Raw genomic sequence first — 18946 nt, forward strand, 5'->3', positions numbered from 1 at the left:
GCATGTGGCCCTTATTCATGCAATAATTGAATGAAATTGCAAAGGCTCTCAAAATTTAAAGAAAAAAAAGGCACTGTTAATGTTCACAGGAAATAATGCGATACTCCGTAACACTCTGTATAACACCTACCACCACAGACTACCTGTAGGTGTCAGTGAAACATAACTGCTTAGTTCTCTGCAATTGCAGCTTTGATACATTTTAAGTCCAGACCGCGCTGATTTTTACAGAAGGGCTGAGTCCCAGTACTTCATATGTATTTCAGATGGAGTTGTAGATGCTCAGTACTTCCAAGCAGCAAGATCCAGATGCACAGGACCCAGGAGAGCATTATAAGGCCAGATTTTAATGGGTAGCTAATGGGAGGTGTTACAACAATTCACTGTGCACTATCCATATCCTGTGTTGTTGTTTTCTTCCTTCTAGATCATTACATTGAAGTCCTTGCATGCAAAGTGCAGTGCGAGAGTAATCTGACACCCATTATAGGAGGCTTTGTTGTTGAGAAATTTGTGGCCACCATGTACCATTACTTGCAGTTTGCTTATTATAAATGTAAGTAGTGATTTAATGTGCTTAAATAACATTGGGATGATGTGGGACAGTTTCCATTCATAATCTTTTCCCTCTAGTTATAATGGTTTAGAATGTAAATAGTGGCCTCCAGGATCTGCATTTTAACCTGTTCTGGGACAAAGTCTGAGCTGCCTGGTGTCTTTTTCTCCCTGTATAACTGTAGTTAACAGACATGGGAGATAAACGTTATGTATAGAGCCCATGCTCATAAAATTGTCCATGGCAAAATAAGTTGCTGAACATAAGTCCTATAAGGGCTGGATTTTGCCCAGGGCAGGCCCCTCTGTTTTAAATTATGCATGGTTGTGACTGGTCTCCACTTGGGTGTTGGAAAAATGAGGCAGTTACAGAATAAATGCGATCTGATCCATTACTGCCCTTCATTCTTTATATGATACCTACTGCCAGCACAAGTTGCTTACACTTTTCAGAGTTTCATATAAATGATAAATATTCATATAAATTCACATAAATGTTCATCTTACATATTTTAGATGTTTAAATGGTACGCCAACTCTTCTGCCTTTTTGAAGTAACTCATAACGTTAGGGTAAACAGTGTCAGCCACTTCCTATACATTGGAACACCTGCAATGACACAGACCCATTTTATATGCCTGTGTACAAAAAAACATGGTTTGTGCCAAAAAGCCATGGTGGTCAAGCTGTCAGGCCCACATGGTTGTTAAGCAGCTGAAAGTATAGCTCTAAGAAGAAGTTTTTTCTTAAACTTCTTAACTCATTCAGTTAGAGAGAAGAAAGATTGTGACTTCAAGGCAACACATTTAACATAACACCACTTATTCTATTGAATAGATACTCAATTTTCAATTTACCATTCAGAATTTCTTCACAGACAAACCTACAAGAGTATTTCATACCATTTACTTTTTCCTAGTAGATTCTTATAATCCTGTTAGAATGGGGCACATCACGCTAAATGGGTTTTGAAGAAAGAGGGGACCACTTAGCAGAAATTGTAGTGTTCTGGTGCTCAGTGATTACACATTTGATAGGTTAAATCAGTGAATTTTGTGGTTTCTTGAGGAACTACCTGCACTGTAAAGAACACATGTGGCCCTTATAGCTACTTCTGCAGGCTCCAACACCAAAGGGAAGACACATCCAGCCATGTAGAATCAAGCCATTAATGACTTGTGCTTATGTTGTTTGACTACACATTTTACACATTGACTTTTCCCTCTTTGTCAATTCTAGTACAAAGAAGTGGGGGGGAGTAATTTATTTTTTGTTTGTTTTTTAATAAGTGCCCCAATGGGGATCACCAAGCTGTAGGCTGATACCTCACTGATACTGAGATACCTGGGAGGGACATTTGGTTAGGATATTCATAGAAAACCATCAGAGGTAAGTCCCCATTTCTGAATCATGGCCTTATCTGTTTCAGAACACAAAAATAGCATATCCTTTCTGGGAAGCAATTTTTTTTTTTTCTGTGCAGCTGGTGGGGAGGTGGAAAATGGATCCTGTTTCCGTCTGAGTTTTTCAGGCTTAGATAATAGTAGAAATTTGTTCATTTACCTTATCTGGATTTTTTTTGGTGTGTTTATTAATTAGTGAATGACATGAAGAATGCAGCTTCTTGTGCTGCTAGTTACCTTCTGTTTGACCAGAAAGATGAAGTAATGAAACAGAACATGGTCTATTATCAGTACCACAAAGACAAATGGGGACTTAAAGAAGAGGATTTTCAGCCCAGATCAGTAAGTGAATTATTTAAAATGTGTTCTAGACAAATTCACTGCATCAGAGGTTGTGAAAATGGGGGTTATCTATTGGTTCTGGAGTTAAAACACATACTGTTTTATTAACACCATACAGAAGGTTGTGCACAGAGATGTACTATGTAATGTAGGCAGTGAATGTCATTTCATGTTCCTCTTTTTTTGTGTTGAAATATACTATAGTAGGATATAATATGATATGATGATAAGTAAATTCACGCTGGTACTTGTCTGCCACTTGTATATTTATATCTTATCTACCTCGATAAATAAAGCAGCTGGCCCCTGAAATCTCCTGATGAAAAGATCACTCCAGTGACATTCGGGCTTTTGTCAATCACTTATTATTTGCCAACATGTGGTTGCCCACCTGCGTGTTATTTCAGGTTCTGTGTGCATTGGAATGTGTCCAGATATGATAACCCCAGCTAAACCCACTTTCCACTTACTCAATTTAGAACATAGTTGGGTGGATGATGATGGGAGAAGGCTCACAACCATATTGCACCTAATTATCTCAGTTAGAATGCTTGCTGCAAAGAACCCATAGTAAACATCAGTCCATCCAGCAATGATTGTGATCTGGCTTTGACAAATGACTCTAAAAATTGGTTTCTATGCTGTTCTTAAATTTCCATGTCCAAGGAAATTTTACATACAAAAGCATCTTTGCTGTGTTTCTGGAATCCTGCAGCCTGGACTCTGGCAATCAAGTTGGATTTTCTGTCATTTCTTGTAGCCAGGATTTATGTCATGCAGCTGAACATGAGCCGGCAGTGTGCCCAGGTGGCCAAGAAGGCCAATGGCATCCTGGCCTGTATCAGAAATAGTGTGGCCAGCAGGAGGAGGGAGGTGATCGTGCCCCTGTACTCAGCACTGGTGAGGCCGCACCTCGAATACTGTGTTCAGTTTTGGGCCCCTCACTACAAGAAGGACATTGAGGTGCTGGAGGGTGTCCAGAGAAGGGCAACGAAGCTGGGGAAGGGTCTGGAGAACAAGTCTTATGAGGAGCGGCTGAGGGAACTGGGGCTGTTTAGCCTGGAGAAGAGCAGGCTGAGGGGAGACCTCATCGCGCTCTACAACTACCTGAAAGGAGGTTGTAGCGAGGGGGGGGTCGGTCTCTTCTGCCAAGTAACTAGCGATAGGATGAGAGGAAATGGCCTCAAGTTGCGCCAGGGGAGGTTTAGACTGGGCATTAGGAAAAATTTCTTTACTGAAAGAGTGGTCAGGCCTTGGAACAGGCTGCCCGGGGAAGTGGTGGAGTCACCATCCCTGGAAGTATTTAAAAGACGTGTAGATGAGGCGCTTAGGGACATGGTTTAGTGGGCATGGTGGTGTTGGGTTTGCGGCTGGACTTGATGATCTTAGAGGTCTTTTCCAACCTTAATGATTCTATGATTCTATGAATTAACTGCTGTGTGACACCTGAGTGACTCCTTAGGCATCAGTGGTATGTGCTGTGCAAGTAGTTAGTCATTAGCAATACATGTTCCACAAATCAAATTTAGTGCCTTCTCTTTCTCTTATGGCATGACTTCCCCATGGAAGAGTCATTTAAGTTAACCTAGCTGAACCAACAGCGGGCACCCACAGCGTAACATTCCAGTTGCCTTTCCCATGTTGCTTCTTCAGACACCTCAGTCACCGAGACCTGTACTGGCCCAAAGGCATATCCCTGGATTCTTAATGCTGCATTAAGCTCAGTACATACATGTAGTGCTTAGGTGACTGGCTTTAGCTGTAGCAACACTGCAGAACAGTTCAGGTATGCACCGTATAGGTTGCACTGATTTGATAATTACATTTGCTGTCCTCTCAGGCCAGCCAGCTCAAGTCAAAAATACCAGTCCAAGTGATTTAAGTGTTTTTTGGTTGTGGACAGCTGTTGAGTTATGTGCAACACACCTTATCTGCACACTGGAAACCCAGGCCTGCCCTGCAGGGCCAGCTGAGACAGAAGACAGCGAAAATGCATTTGGTTCTTTCAGGCAGCAGCAGTGAGTCTGAGCTCACCAGGGAAAGGGAGCACTCCTTTGTCACTGCTTTTGGGAACAGAACTGTGCTTTATAGCCATTTGGAGACAATGTTTGACGGTGGTGGGAGTGAGGGGTAGCAACAGTATAAAACTGCAAACCACAGACAGATTTGGCATACGTGTGCAGAGAGAACAGAACAAGGGCCCTACACATTAACTCTGAATGTTTCTTTGATAACTTCTCAGGAGCTGGGGACTACAGATAATTTAATTTTTAAATATAAAATATTAAACGCACACAGCTCTATTTTCTTGTACTTTGATCCATGTAACTATGAACAGAAGTTGTTTGCTGTCCTAATCACTTGCCATGAAAACCATAATGCCTCTGGTTTATTTTCACGAAGTGGTAATGGGATGACAGCAGCATTTGGCTCTGGCACTAAGCTTTAGATGTTCTTGTGAAAGAGGAAGTCTCCTGTTTTCTTCCCCAAAAAGAGTTAAACAGGATAATCAAAGTAGATTACTGTTAGTATTCGCAAATATGAGAGTAGGTGACTGAGCTAAACTGTGCTGTCCAGGCAGACAGTTGGGGAAGCAAGGAGGGACAGGTGGGTGACCGTGCAGAATTTCCCTGGCCCAGACTCAGGCTGGGGTGAGTCATTGTCATGCAAAATAGCTTAGTGTCTCTTTTTCCCAGAACTGCCTGCCGCCATACGCCAGCGCACGGGGAGACAGAGGCTTTCTCAAGTCCAAAGCCCGCTGGAATGCAGGCACAGGCTGCTGCTTAGCTCTGGCAGTCTCGTTCCTTATTCTCAGACTCGCCAGTGCTTTGAAACATGAGAAAGAGGAGAGCGCTTTGTTCTTCTCACACCGATGGAGCCTGTGCTTAGAAAGATCCGCAGAAGACATTGGATATGCTGCTTGCTGTTCTGCTGTTTCCTTTCTCAAACATTTTAACCCCCCCCGGGATCTACCTTGTACTAAGTATGGGTCTGACTTCACTGGAATTGTTTCGGGTGACATGTGGTGACACTCCCCTGTCTTGCTACGCTAAAGTAACATAGAAATTCTGGTTTTTGATAGGAGGCAGTTCGATACCACAACATAACCACACTCCAGTTGGAAATGTATGAATTCGCAAAGGAACATCTGATGGATGATGATGAGGTGAGTTTTCTAGAAAGGAAATCGTGGTCAAAAAACCAGAATCACATGAAAGTGAAGATGATACGTAGGTGGAATTCCAGGATTTAGCTAATATGGAAAAATCATCTTGTAACCGTGACCAATTTATCATAAATTTTTCTTTTGTAAATGGAATATAAGAAACAAACCCGAAGAACATCACGTACCATTTAAAAAAATATGGGCAGTATTAACACAAAGGTAAATATAATGCACTCAGCCCACAAAAAAAGAAAATCCACTTTGCAAGCTATAACACCAGGGGGCAGAGAAGTAGTATGTATATTTAAACCCAACATTTTTCTGTTTGTTTTTTTTTTTCCCCTGAAATGTTGTTTAAATTAGATTTAAAGATCCTTGCAATTTTGTCCAGAAGTAACCACCTAAATTGTAATTTTTGTCAAAAGGAAGTCTTGTTATCTGTTATTTTTTTCTGCACAGTAATATTTTGGTCACCCAGTCTTGCTTCTTGAATGGTTGGACTTCATGGCCAAATAACATATAATGACTACTATTAGACTGGAAATATGTAAAGTGGATTTTTTGTGCAAGAAAAGTAGTTAAATTGTTGAAAGGGCTTTCTTTGTCTCCCACAGCTGAAATTAAAGTATAAATCATGGAGGCTTTGGATTGCCTTTTGTTTTGCTTTGTTTTCAGAACCTTTCATTTAAAGCTTTAAAAAAATCTTCAAATGATGGAATAGTTCATTGCTGGCATTGGCAAAAAGCTATGTTTAGTTATGGCATGGGGCAGGGTACTTGTAATGAACACTGCTGAGGTCTTTTTTGGTTAGAAAAAAGAAAGATGGCTAATGTTAAAAAATGAAATCACCTTTGCAATTTTTATGTTATCCAGCACACAGGGAGAGATAATATTTTATAGTGGAGAAGTAATAACGTGTCTGTGCTGCCTTCAGTATGCTAGTGACCTAAAAACAGCTCTATACGTAAAATTCCATTGCAAGGTTACCAGACTTCAGGAAGACTTTCCATTGTGATAAAACTCTGTGAAAGACAGTTTAATAAGCTTTTTATAAGGTTAAGCTTAGATGAGGACTAGTCTGTATGGATTTTCATCAGGGTTGGAAATACTTGAGCACTTTTTTTATATTCCCTTGTTGGTGTGTGCTTTGCCCGTGATGTTTTCTTATGTTAGGCGTAAACTTAATTTGTAATTTTTTCCTTCTTTCACATCTGCTGCTTCAAAACATAGGGATGAGTAATTAAGGAAGGAGAGAAGCAGTCCGTTGTGAGGACTTTCCCCATATGTTGTTACAAGAAGGGATTAGAGAAACAATCGTCAGCCTCAAGCACTGTGTATAGAATAAACAAGCATTCATTTGCTGGCATGCATTCCTGTAGCCCATTTCACCAGTGCAATTATAAATTACCTTGCAATCTGCAGGAGGGAAGTACAGTGGAAACGTCAATTAAACTTTTGGGAAAGTGTCAAGGAAGTCACATTACACTGGATTATATGTTTGGGTTAAACAACCAAAATTACTGGGCCTGGTCATGCCACAGATATCCCTACCCCACACTCTCATCGTATTAGGAAAGTTACCATTCTCCTCTCCCAAGGAAAAGCTGAAGGGCTTCTGTGCCCTCACTTACTAGGGCTGAAGAACCTGGGAGGGATGGAGGCTGTCCATGCCTCTGGCTTGGCTCTGGTTTTTGGTAGTGAACTCATAAATCCCTGGCTACCAGAACTTCTCTTCGGCTGTAGGAGCCTTCCAGGGAGTCCAGACAGAGCAGGAATAGCACAAAGGTAAAATCGCTACCTTTGCAGTTTCTGCTATATGGGCAGGACCTGGTAGTGTAAGTGGAATTTTTTTTTTTAATGTTTCTCCTGGCATGGATAGAAAAGTTTATTCTATAGGAATGCTGAAAACTGATGAAAAACCCAGATAAGGTGTTACAGTAAAAGCTTTATTAAAAATTGTTAAGGATGGAGGTAACTTCTCTTTTTAGTGGACTCTGTTTATTTAAACCGTGTGCTTCTTGGGCCATAGGCCATACCTTTTGTGAGTTTCTGTGGTTCATGTTTGCTGTCTGTGAAGTTGCTTGTGGGCCAACAAGTCCATAAAATAATCTGCAGAAAAAAATCATTCTCTTCCCTTGAGTGAAGCAAAAGGATTGATGTGGCAAAAGGATCTCTTCCTAAGTGAATATGTCATTATTCCCAAGTGGAGAATCTCACTTTATTCAGACTTCTCAGTGCTCCTGTATTGCAGATCATCCATGTGTCTTTTTAAATCCCATTAGCAAAGCGAGTGAGAACATGTGGCTTCTTCCAATAATACATTGCAGTAATTGCAGAGGCTGGAACATGCAGTAATGATTTTTGCATATGTCACTACAAGAAATACTGTCCTGTTCATGTTACTTTATTAATGTTTTTCCACAAGGAAATGAAAAACTCTAATTCAAACATTTAACACGGTAGAGGTGGCAGAGAATATTAGCTCCAACTAGCTACAAATTACTTTTTCTTAAAAGTAATTATTATTAAATATCCTTACAGTTTTCCACAGTGAAGTTAAAAGAACATTACACAGTGTTGTCATCTTAGTTGGCCATGAATAGTCAAGCTTTTTGCTTTCTGTTCAGATGTGTAATGCATAAAGGCTGTAATAGATATAACTCCTAGTATTGCACAGATTTAAATAGCGAACTGAAATGCTGTTAAAAGCCATATACTCAGCTGGTATAGATACAGCTTCAGCAGTACACTAATTGTATGAGACATGTTTCTGGCCCATAAAATCAGTGTTCTTGAAGAATTTTTTTTCAGGGATAGCTACTTAGCTGTTCTAAATTACATAAGAACCACAAGTATTTGGCTGGGATGATCCTACAATGTGATTTTTCTTTCAGTATTTAATCAGTAGGTGAAAAACTGTTGGCAGCTTTGACCCACTTTTTTGGCATCTTGTTCTTTTTATTTGTATATAATGCGTGTGTCCATTTGTATAGTAGCTGAAATTCAAATGCTCTATTCCTAAGCATGATGCAAAGGAGAATAAGTGTTGAACTAATGTGACTGGTGGAAAGAGAACATATGGAATAGCATCAAAGCACGAGGGCCCAGTGAACTATTGATAGCAAATAATAATCTGAATTCAGCCTATTTTTCTGTTCAGGAATCACTAACAACATATTTTCAGCTTTATTAACTCACTTTTTGCATATGTTCAAATGATTTATACAAGTGCGCTCGTAACGGCGAGTTGTAAATGCAGACCTGTAAACCCTGCCCTGCCTGTGACCTCAGACTAACTCGGCTACAAGAGCACCGCCACACTGGGAAGAGCTGGTGGCAGCTATTTCGGAGAGAGTTGGCAGCTAATTGGCATTGTTATGGTCCCTGTTCAACATACACTTCTTTAAAGAACAAAGAACAGATTTTTCATCATCATTTCCTGGTGGAGATACTGCCCATGTGGCTGGCTCTCCAGAAGCTTCCTGCTTTCCCCTCTTGCTTCTTTAACATTGGATGTATATCTTGGTCAAAGGTGTTCCTCCTTCCATTTAAACTAACTACCATGGGAAGCTGTGAGCATGGTTGGGCTTAAATGGTAGGATGTCCCCAAGCTGCAGGCACTGACATTAGGAGGAATTTTTACCTGCCCATATTTTCTTAAGCTTCTGCGTGCAGCATAAAGCAGCCAGGAGAGCATAAGTAGGGCTCAGAAACAAAGCCACTGGAAGGCTTCTGTTTTAAGTGCAAGGGGAGCAATGTTGAAGTTGCTCTGAAACTGGGCTGACTCATGTTTTATAGGCATTATAAAAATGTTAAGAGGAAAGCACATTTATTGGATTACTGTAAAATACTATTGCAATAACTGCAGTGTACTGCAATCTCCCATAGTATGTGGGAAGAGAACAGTTACATGTTCAGAATATATCATTAAAAAATGAAATAGAAAAATATTTAAGAAAGAAGTTAACATACATGTAAAGAACAACTAAGCTCTTTTAGTATTAAAAAAAAAACCTAAAAGTGTGTGACAGTGGGTCACACTGTGGACTAAGTATCTGAAAAATAAACAAGTTAAGGGCCAAATAATTTTTCTGCACAAAGAATTGAGGGATTTTTTTTTCCCCTGCTAGAATGCGAGGAATGTCCAGCCTGGTCTGTACTGCTCGTGGAGGATCTGGGAGGGCTTTGAGGTGGTTACAGTGAACTCCCGTGTTTTAACTGAAGGTTAGATCAAGGAACTTTTTCTTGGTCGAAGGCTGAATAAACCTTTCAGGCTGAGCCGCTCATTGACACATGCCTTACTGTTATCCCAAAATAATGTTGTTCCCCCCCCACACAAATATCACTGGCCGGTGGGCTGTGTGGTGTGCTCTTGCAGGCTCTGTCAGGCCCACAGAGCACCTATCCTCCAGTCAGCCATATCAAACCTTTGTTTTCTCTCTTGCAAGATGGTTGTTCGTCCTTGAACAAAATCTGCTGTTTTTCATGAACCTAACTCCTTGTCACTACTCCCATTAATTACTCAAATCAGTTACCGGGGCAGTTACAGGACAGTTAATCATTAGTTACAGGGCAGCCCCGACGTCTCCTCTCAGAGGCCACCCCTGCAACCCCTCCTGCTACCACAACCTTGCCACCTACACCCAATACATATGGGAGCAAAATCTGTTACTCTCACTTTTGAACAAGTTTTCAGTCATTAAAATCTTTGAACTTTAGCAAAATCTGAATTTTTGCTGTGAAGGACAGCCAGGGGACATCTTGTGGGATAAATGTTTTCCTTCTAGGTCATAGATTATAAGGAAACAAAGATCCAGCCCATTCTTCTTGCCCTATGTATTGTCTCTTAAGCCTCAGTTTGTTGGATGAGTTAGGATAAAGGCTGTTTCTTATTCATTCAGTGATAATCACGCATGAAAGCATGTCCATAATAATATTTTTCTGTAGATCTTAATTCATTCTAGAACACTGTTATTTTAATATTCCCTGTTACTTCCCTGAAGAACGGGCTATCCCACTGCAGTGCATATCGAATCCCTATAGAAAAGGCCATCAGCAGATCTGCATGGAAAGAACGGGTTATTGCAAGAAAGCTATTTTTTGCCAGAACTTTTCCAGTCCACACTGAGAAAGGACAGATTGTAGGTGGAGGCAAGGACCCATGAATGATTAATATTTGCTTCGCAGAAGGCAATGCTTAGTCTTAGCAACCAAAGGCAAAGCGTCTGGGTCTGTCAGCGAGCAGTACAACTGCTACTGGTTGCTACTATTTTTAAATGCTGCTGTCGAAAGAAAAGTTGGTGCTGGACCATCAGTTTCAAGTGGGCCATAACTGAGCCATGTATTGGTAGCTTTTCCTCTATGCTGTTTATTTTAATAGCTGGCTAGGAGTCTCCAAAGTACAGATGTTTCTTCTAAAAGGTTGTGTTTTTTGTGTGTGAATGCAGCATTTAATATTGTATAAGGAAGGGCCGGCAACAATCCCTGGCCCAATGTGTACCTTGGTCTTGGACACTCAGCTTGCGGTAGTAAGTGAGGAGTTCTGCATTTTTCTCCTTTTTAGGACTTATTTTTTCAAATGCTCTAGGTTTGCTTATAATAGTGCACCAATCTCACTAGCCTGGGTTAGCTTATTCAGAATTGACCAAGAACTCTGTTTTAAAATTATTTTTTATTATAATCCACCTACTCACATATCCTCTGTAAAACCTTCTTGAATTACTTACTGTGGTACAAAACTTGTTGTTTCTGTTTGTGCCTCTGTTCAGTTGTTAATCCTCTAAGCCAAGGGTGCTCAGTTTGCATATCTGACAGATAATTAGAGGCTCCAGTTGATCAGATTAGCTTCTCTGATTCTTCCTACCACTCACACCAGTCTGGGAGCATTCCCCTGCTGCTGTTCAATATCATGCCTCCCATATTTCAGGCTATACCTGTCCCATCTTTTCCCATACATCCTTATTGTCATTCCCACTGACTGTCCCTGGATTGGGAGAGGGAAGAGGTTGGTAGCACAGGGAGGGAGGTCATGGGATGCCAGCAGAGCTGTCGTACCTGCAGCACGTACCTGGCCTCCAGTGCAAACCAGGAGGCAGTGACAGTGGACCGAGGGCCAGCTTGCTAACGAGGATGTGCTTCGCTGTGGCTGACCAAGCAGTCCACGTGTGCGTACTTTCCAGTTGTTGGCTGCCTAACTATCAGGCATGTACTGGTCTGGTGGCAAACCTTTCTCTTCCTCAAGCTTAGTCAGACTTCACATACTGATTTACTAGCTACCAGCCAGACAGCTACATCACGCTTTGGGCCATATATTGCTCAACTCTGATTTACATCAGCACTGCGTCTGAGCAGCGTATTTATGTAACCTGCATTAGAACTGGGTGGCTGTTGTCCCCTCTAGTAGCTGGCAGCAGAAAGAATTACGGGTTTGCATGTAAAATTTGCTGTCCTTCCTATTAAGGTAGGTATACCTTAATAGGAAGAGCATACCAGATAACAGGAGGAACTCTGTCACCCTGAATGCTTAAATCGTATCAGAGAATCATTTTCAGAGTCCAGGTCTGCAGGCCAGCATGAAGTTATTAGATATCAGCAGGCAGGAGGCTTTTTCCCTGGAATGAACACCTGTGAAATATTTGCTGACTTCAGTCATGCAAAATGCCTGATGCGGTGTCAAGTCAGTGCTAATGGGGCAAGGACAGTGATCAATCTGATCATAGCTGCTAGTGTGACTATGTGATCAGCTCTTCTGACGTAGTGTTATCACCTTTTCATTAGGCTGCCAACCACAGTATGGACAACTTGCAAATGTTTTATGTTCTGACCATGAAGGCACAGGCAAAAATATTTTAACTACAGGTTTTGTTTCTGTTTAACTGTAATCTGGAGGTTTTGCCTTTTCAAAAATAACCAACATCCAGGCAATTATTCAGTTGCATTACAGCATATTTTCTGTATGTATATTGTTTCGACAACTATTTTTATATTTTTGCCATAATTCAACCTCTCTTAGTCCTCAGTACTTCTCAGTAGACCGCCACAGCTTCCATCATACTTTCCTCTAGAGATCAATTTCAGGCACTGGAGATTTCAGATTTCAGTCAAATTTTTTTCAAATACTGTTGCTTTTAAATATCCTTTTCCATTTAAAACTTGGGCTTCTTACATGTTTCTGGATTTGAAAACATACCAGAAGAAAAAAAACCTGAATTCTGTCTGGATCTTCTTTGTCTTCTGAAATATCCTACCTTACTGATGACCATGACAACAATATGAACTGAATTAAGTTCCCATAGGGTTGAGTTACCAAAGGTACAATATTGAAATCCCCATGTCTTCCTTATACTTAATTCTGGGTCATCTAGTCAGATCATAGAATCATAGAATAGATGCTTATGTCTTTCACCCTACCTCTCAGACTCTTACTTTTGAGGGTTGTCTTTGCAGGTAGACCGAGGAGAGAAATCCTTTTTAATATCTGATATTCCTTCATTAAACTATGATCTTCAGGTGTAAAAGAATCAGTCTGAATTAGATCTGGGACCTCTGTAGTAGCCACCTGTATTCCTGGTCTCGTAACTCTGATCAAAGTTAATGGGACCTGCCTGTCTGTAGTCCTTCAAGAGGCACGCAAATGCGCGTGCTATAAAGGAGCTGTGCTATATAACTTGACCTGAAGTCCTCTGTGCCTCTGTTTCTGTAACTTTCAACTGCTTGCGTAGTGACTGTTGGACCTAGTGGCTATTTTCTTCATGTGCGTTTGTGAAGTGGTAGTGAGTTCTTCCCATGGTTGGGCTCCTTAGGCAATCAAAATACTTCTAACAAAGGAAAACGTGCAGGAATGTCGAATTCCTGTTTTCCAATTGCCAGATTTCCTGCAACCAGGAAGACAAGTAGGGAATATGAAAGTGCTGGCTTTTTTTCTTGTGTTTTTATTGAATTGGAAACTTGGATGTTTTGAACAAATTCAAAGCAAAATAAATTGCCGTCCTTCAGGACTTTCTAAAACCATAGTTGCAAAAACTCAACAGTCTTCTAAGATGGAACTGTGAAGCAGGGAACAAGAGCAGCAGTTATTTCAGCCAGCTTCCCTCCCGCTTTTATTTTTGTTTGCTTTGGTTCTCATTATTTCTCTCCTGGATAATCACACTTCTGAAAAATATGATGTTAATATTTTTAATCACCATATCCATAATACAATTGTTGTATTCTAAATTCTCTATTTCCTCTTACAATTTTCACTGACTGAAGTTTTAATGCCCTTTCCTCACCACCATAGAAAACTGTAAAATTTTGAGTCTCAAACTGCATGTCTGTGGAAGGGGCTGTCTTCCTAAGGAATACCTTTCTAGACAAAAATGTGCTTAAAATTTGATTAGGATTTTAAACACTGTTTGCAGTCTTCATCGAGCAGAGTCAGAAGCCTAATACAGTTCACAAAGACTTGGAAGGGGTGGTGAAGGGAAGAGGGAGAGTGAGCATCCACACAGGGATGACTTGCTTTCAACATAACTGTTACAAATTCTCATTATTTTAAACATGAGAGTGAGTAAGAGCTGATCAGATTTTCCAGCAGAATATTCTTCTGTCAGAAAGTGATGATTTGTTTTGGAAAAAGCCTAAATGACATCTTAAGACCTTTTTAGAATATAGGTTTATGTCAAGAAAGGAAGGACAGGAAAGTTTAGAAAAAACACGGTTAAATTAAAACAGTTTAACAGAACATTGTAGTTATTAGAATAAAAGGTTAAAAATGTAACATTGAGCATCCACATCTCTCTTACAGCTCAGTATTTGAGCTGAATCAAAAAGTGAAAATATGCACAGGCATTCCCACGGGGTCTCCCATCTCAGGCAGTGTTGTCTGTGAATTGTGCATGGAAGGCAAACCGGAAAATACTAGTATTTCTGAGAGTGCCAGCAGATGGGCTGCTACAGTCAGTTTTGAGTAGTCTGAGATGCTGCTGCACGTTTGCTGTTAGCTATTTGCTTTTCACTGCTGAAGGTGTTACCTTGGGCTGAAAGTGATTACACCAGGTTTTAGCTCAGTTACTGTAGCTTCATTGACAAGGCAGTAAATTCCAGCTGGTGGGGCTGGAATCATCCCAGAGTACTCAGGCTTGACTGCAGGAAGACATTTGACTATGGTATATGACTTACAACTACGTCAGAAGTAGTTTAAATAAAGTAAGTTGGATTGTTATGTTGTGTTGGTACCCTGTATTAGCAGAGTAGAGCTTGTAAATACAATATTTTCTGGTGTGAATCTAAACCAAACGTATTTGTTTCCAGTATGGAAAACATTCTCATATCTCTGGTTCTTTACATTTTTGCTGCATTGAAGCATGGCATGTGAAGATCTGTGGTTAAAAATGGAGAGGGTGTGTGTTGAAAAGTGTAACAGAGGACATAAATGGTTAGAGCAGACAGGTGCAAAGTCATCATTACGGTTCTACAAAACACTTTTGCTTTGAATTTTGAAGCTTTCTAAAATTCTTTAATGTTTTATGGTATTTTAACAGTTTCCTAATTTAACAGGTGCTTTAAACATTTATGCCTCTACTTTCTAAGTTTGAGGATTTCATTGTCTATTTAAATACCTGAAAAAGTACAAGAGGATTTACTGTGAAGTGTAACATTTCCTTCTTTTAAGGTCTGTATGTCACTGCAAGTACTTGTGCTACCCCTGTATGGGCCATTTACTTGCATTTTATAGGCTCGTTGTGCTAGCTTCGGTATGAAGGGTGTTAAATATTTAGACACATATTATTACAGTTTATGTTTTGATTAAAATGGTTAAAATTTTCCACTGATTTTGCAGTACAGGGTTAACTTGTTTCTGTTAAATTTAATCCTTTCTAGGGTGAAGTTGTGGAATTCCTTGATGAGCTGTTAGAAGTAGAAGAAAAGAAAGAATCCTGATGAGTAAAAGCACCACGAAGTATTTTACAAAAGTGAAGACTCGCCATTGCTCCTTACTATTGTTTTTGGTCACCTGTAGTTCCAGTTAGATATACCTCAAAGCTGCTCCTTTAAGCTCCACCTTATGTCACAAGATCCACTCCTGAAAGATCACTTCCATGCTGCACTGACTTCTCCGTGAGCATGGCTTTTCACTGTGCATTTACAGAATTGGTGCATATGGGTTTTCCTCTTGAGGTTTCTTTCCTTTACACAAACACAACAAAGCAGACTATTTGTATTTTCTGGGCTAAACTAAGGTTCCTCATTTCAGTGCTGTTCTACTAAGTTATAACAGTACAGCTAAGTTCTGAAGAACTTTTGTCAGATAATGAACCACGGAAGACATAACAGTTCCTCTAGACTTTCTGAGCTATGTATTGTATTATTTATATATGTCTTTTTCTGTGATGATGAATAAAGTGATACTGATCCCAATGCACCTGAAAGATTTTAAGATACATTTAAATAGCTGAAATAAGATGATTAACAAAGCACAACTAGTGATCTTGTAAAAATTGCTTAAAGAATTCTGTAAGCAGTGTTGATCTTTCTTAAAAACTAAATGAAATTCCATGATGTGAAACTGAGGTCACTTAAAACTGAATAATAAATAATTCCTTCTTTCTACCAATTCTTACTCTTTCTGTTGAAACAGCTTGTCGTTCCTGTGTGAGGTGGGGCCAATCTTGTATAAAATAATGATGGTCGATGTATTTAGTATTTTCTTCTGTAGAAAATGACTTGCATGGTTTTTTCTGTCTTGTGGGACTATCTGCATAGTTTTCATCCAAAATTAAGTACAAGTGGAAACTGAGGCAATTTTAAGTGGAATCATGAAAAATATTTGCATGTGAATTCCTGATATTTTTATTAGCTGTGTGGCAGAGTCCTATACAGACGTACTTTTAAGGCCCAAAAAATACTGTGTTAGAGATGAATAGTGAATTAGTGCACAAGAGTACTGAAGAGCAGAAATCCTATTGACCTCAGAGGAGGATCCAGGATTTCATCCTTTGCTTTCCTCTTTCATTTTTAAGGACCAAGTCCTGCAAGTGGTTTCATCCTGCTTACATCAAGGGGAGACAGGAGCATTCAGTGCCTTTATGACTGAACCTTAATTCAGCTGAATGGAAGTGAATTGCAAAACCAAAATCTGCTTTAGGTTTTTAAAAAGCCAAATCATGAGCTACACTATCTTGCTCAGTTCTGGTGCTATAGCTTACATATGCTGTAGAAGTATAGTGTCCACACTACCGAGTGTCTACAGAGAACAAGAAGGGGAATCCACAGGATCAGGTGCAAGTGTCCTCCAGCCTGTGAAAGCAATGAAATGTTTTAAATTGTTAAAGTGTGTGTGAAAGATGTTTGGAGGATCAGATTGGGGGGGGAGGGGCGGGTAGCTTCTTTAGTATAAATCACAGCTAATCCACAGAATTCAATGGGCAGATAGTTTTATTCTCAAAATTAAAATCTATCAAAAGCCTTTTAACTTTATGAGATTTACCCAGCTCCACTTGTGGTAACCAGACCAGAATTTGAGCATACAGAGGGTGTATTAGATTTCCTTACGCTTTTTGTTTCACACAGTATTAGGACTCCATTTATTGTAATTTTATGTAAGAATTCAACTTTGCTTTTAAAACCTACAAGCAGTTGACTGTAAACCATCACTTACTTCCCCATGAAATACATGTATTATAATACCCAGCTGGGGTGGCTTCTTCAGTTTGTCCCTAGTTTTCTCTTGCTGGAGGTGTGTGTATGCTCAAGGGAGAGGTTACTGCTCTGGAGGCCTCTTTTGTCCCTCTGCTTTCCAACCTTTATAGGACAACTCCAGATTCCCTCCTCAGAAACTCAGCCATTGATGTTAAGATCATATGCCCAAATAACTTTGTCTTTGATACTCTAGCTTTCAAACCCAGAAATCCCACCATTAAAGGGCATGGAGTTGGTTGGGGGTGGATGGACCTATCTACATTGCCTTTGTTTTACAACATTTTTAGTTCACCCTTTTTTTTACTACCATTTACCAAACCAATGTAGGAGCTCTGCCAAGCACGGACTGTTATCTGGCCATTTGTTTCTGCGGTGCCCCAGCTCTTGTGTGCTGTCTGTAGGTACTGCAATGCAAAACCTTAAAGACCTCCAAGAGAGGTGCCTATAATTCAAGTTCCTGGGCCCGAGGTTTTCCATAACTATACATCTTGTGTGGAAATAACGTGCGTATAAAGCTTCTAATCAGATTTTGCCTGTTGGTGAAGCAAGTAGGATAGAATACAGCAGGTACGAGATGACAGAAAATCAGTTTCAGGACCTCTTTGGTTTGCCACCCAGAATTATTTCTTTCCAATCAAAGAACTCCCTTCCCCTCTCCAGCACTAATTGTTGGAGATTGCTATAATCTTTTTTAAAGAACAAAGCATGTGGTAAAATATTGTAATATTTTCATTTCACCAGTAAAACACTGAGCACCAGACCTAACCTGTTTTGTGATTCATTTGACTTAAGGGGTTACACTGGGGATACATTTAGCGCCTCTGAACCCTAATTTTTCCTCTTCATCAAACAGTTATTCAACCATTGCAAGTCTCTTGGGTATTATCAATTTTCTGGTAAGCTTGTGATTCTGTCTTTAAGGCTTCCTTAGCTGATCTGTTTTCATGTTCAGTCATTTCCTCAGCTCTCGACCTTACAGCTAAAATCCCCTGCCATTGTGCCTTCTCAGGTGGGGATTTTATGATTTACTAAGATGTCCATTAGCCAATGATTTATTTTTCTTAAGCCTACATGAAGTAAGTCTGATGTCCTTTACCGTTCCATTTAACTTGAGGAGGCAACTGATACTCTTGTGGCCTCCCGAAATGGCACTGTGATCCCTTTTTCATTTTGTTCAAGTGTCTGTGGATTTTTTCTGGCTTTCTTAATTTCCACTACATATGGTCCCAAGCCAGTTCAATCTTAATAAGTACAAGTAGTTCTCAAACCCTTGTTCTTTTCTAATGAGAAATAGCTCCTCTTCCAGTTCTTCAGTATTTATTGTGGCTTTTTTCAGCATTCTCAGGTTCTTTAAACTGATTTTTCTTTTGCTGCTGCTATTGTTAAATGCCAACATTTACATGTGACTGCAATAAATTAGTGTCTTTTCTTCCACTTCTCTGATCCTGCCAGCTCTTCTTGGGAGGCTGCGGGAATATGGTTCTTGCCTCCCTTCTGCCACCCCAAATTCTTGCAGTTGTGAGTTGCCTGCCTCAGATGTTAGCAGCTTCTGCTTAACCGGATGGGATATTTAGATTTTTGTCTCCATTTCTTTTTTTGTCAAGGCTTACAGGATGATGCTGATGCTCAGGGAAGCGTCATTTTGTTGAAGCCACCGTGTTCCTGTGGCTGACTCGAACGCAGTGTTGGTACTGTGTGTCTGCTGACCTTGGAGATAAAATTCGTATCAACCTCGGTGGTAGTATTGCTTGTTGTGGAGCTGTACAATTACACTTTTTAACAACTGCTCACATTTCTAGTA

The 18946-nt window shown here is 40.1% G+C and overlaps 1 protein-coding gene across 1 annotated transcript; it reads left to right on the top strand.

Moving 5' to 3' along the window:
* The first annotated feature begins 431 nt into the window (after positions 1-431).
* On the top strand, positions 432-16060 carry LOC104078147 (cartilage-associated protein-like). The gene is made up of 4 exons (XM_009579681.1): positions 432-556; positions 2155-2300; positions 5383-5466; positions 15328-16060. Exons 1-4 carry the CDS (start codon positions 523-525, stop codon positions 15385-15387), a joined length of 324 nt encoding a protein of 107 aa, XP_009577976.1. The 5' UTR covers positions 432-522; the 3' UTR covers positions 15388-16060.
* The last annotated feature ends 2886 nt before the right edge of the window (positions 16061-18946 follow it).

This window comes from Fulmarus glacialis, unplaced genomic scaffold (assembly GCF_000690835.1).
Source record: "Fulmarus glacialis isolate BGI_N327 unplaced genomic scaffold, ASM69083v1 scaffold9966, whole genome shotgun sequence".
Classification (NCBI taxonomy): Eukaryota; Metazoa; Chordata; class Aves; order Procellariiformes; family Procellariidae; genus Fulmarus; species Fulmarus glacialis.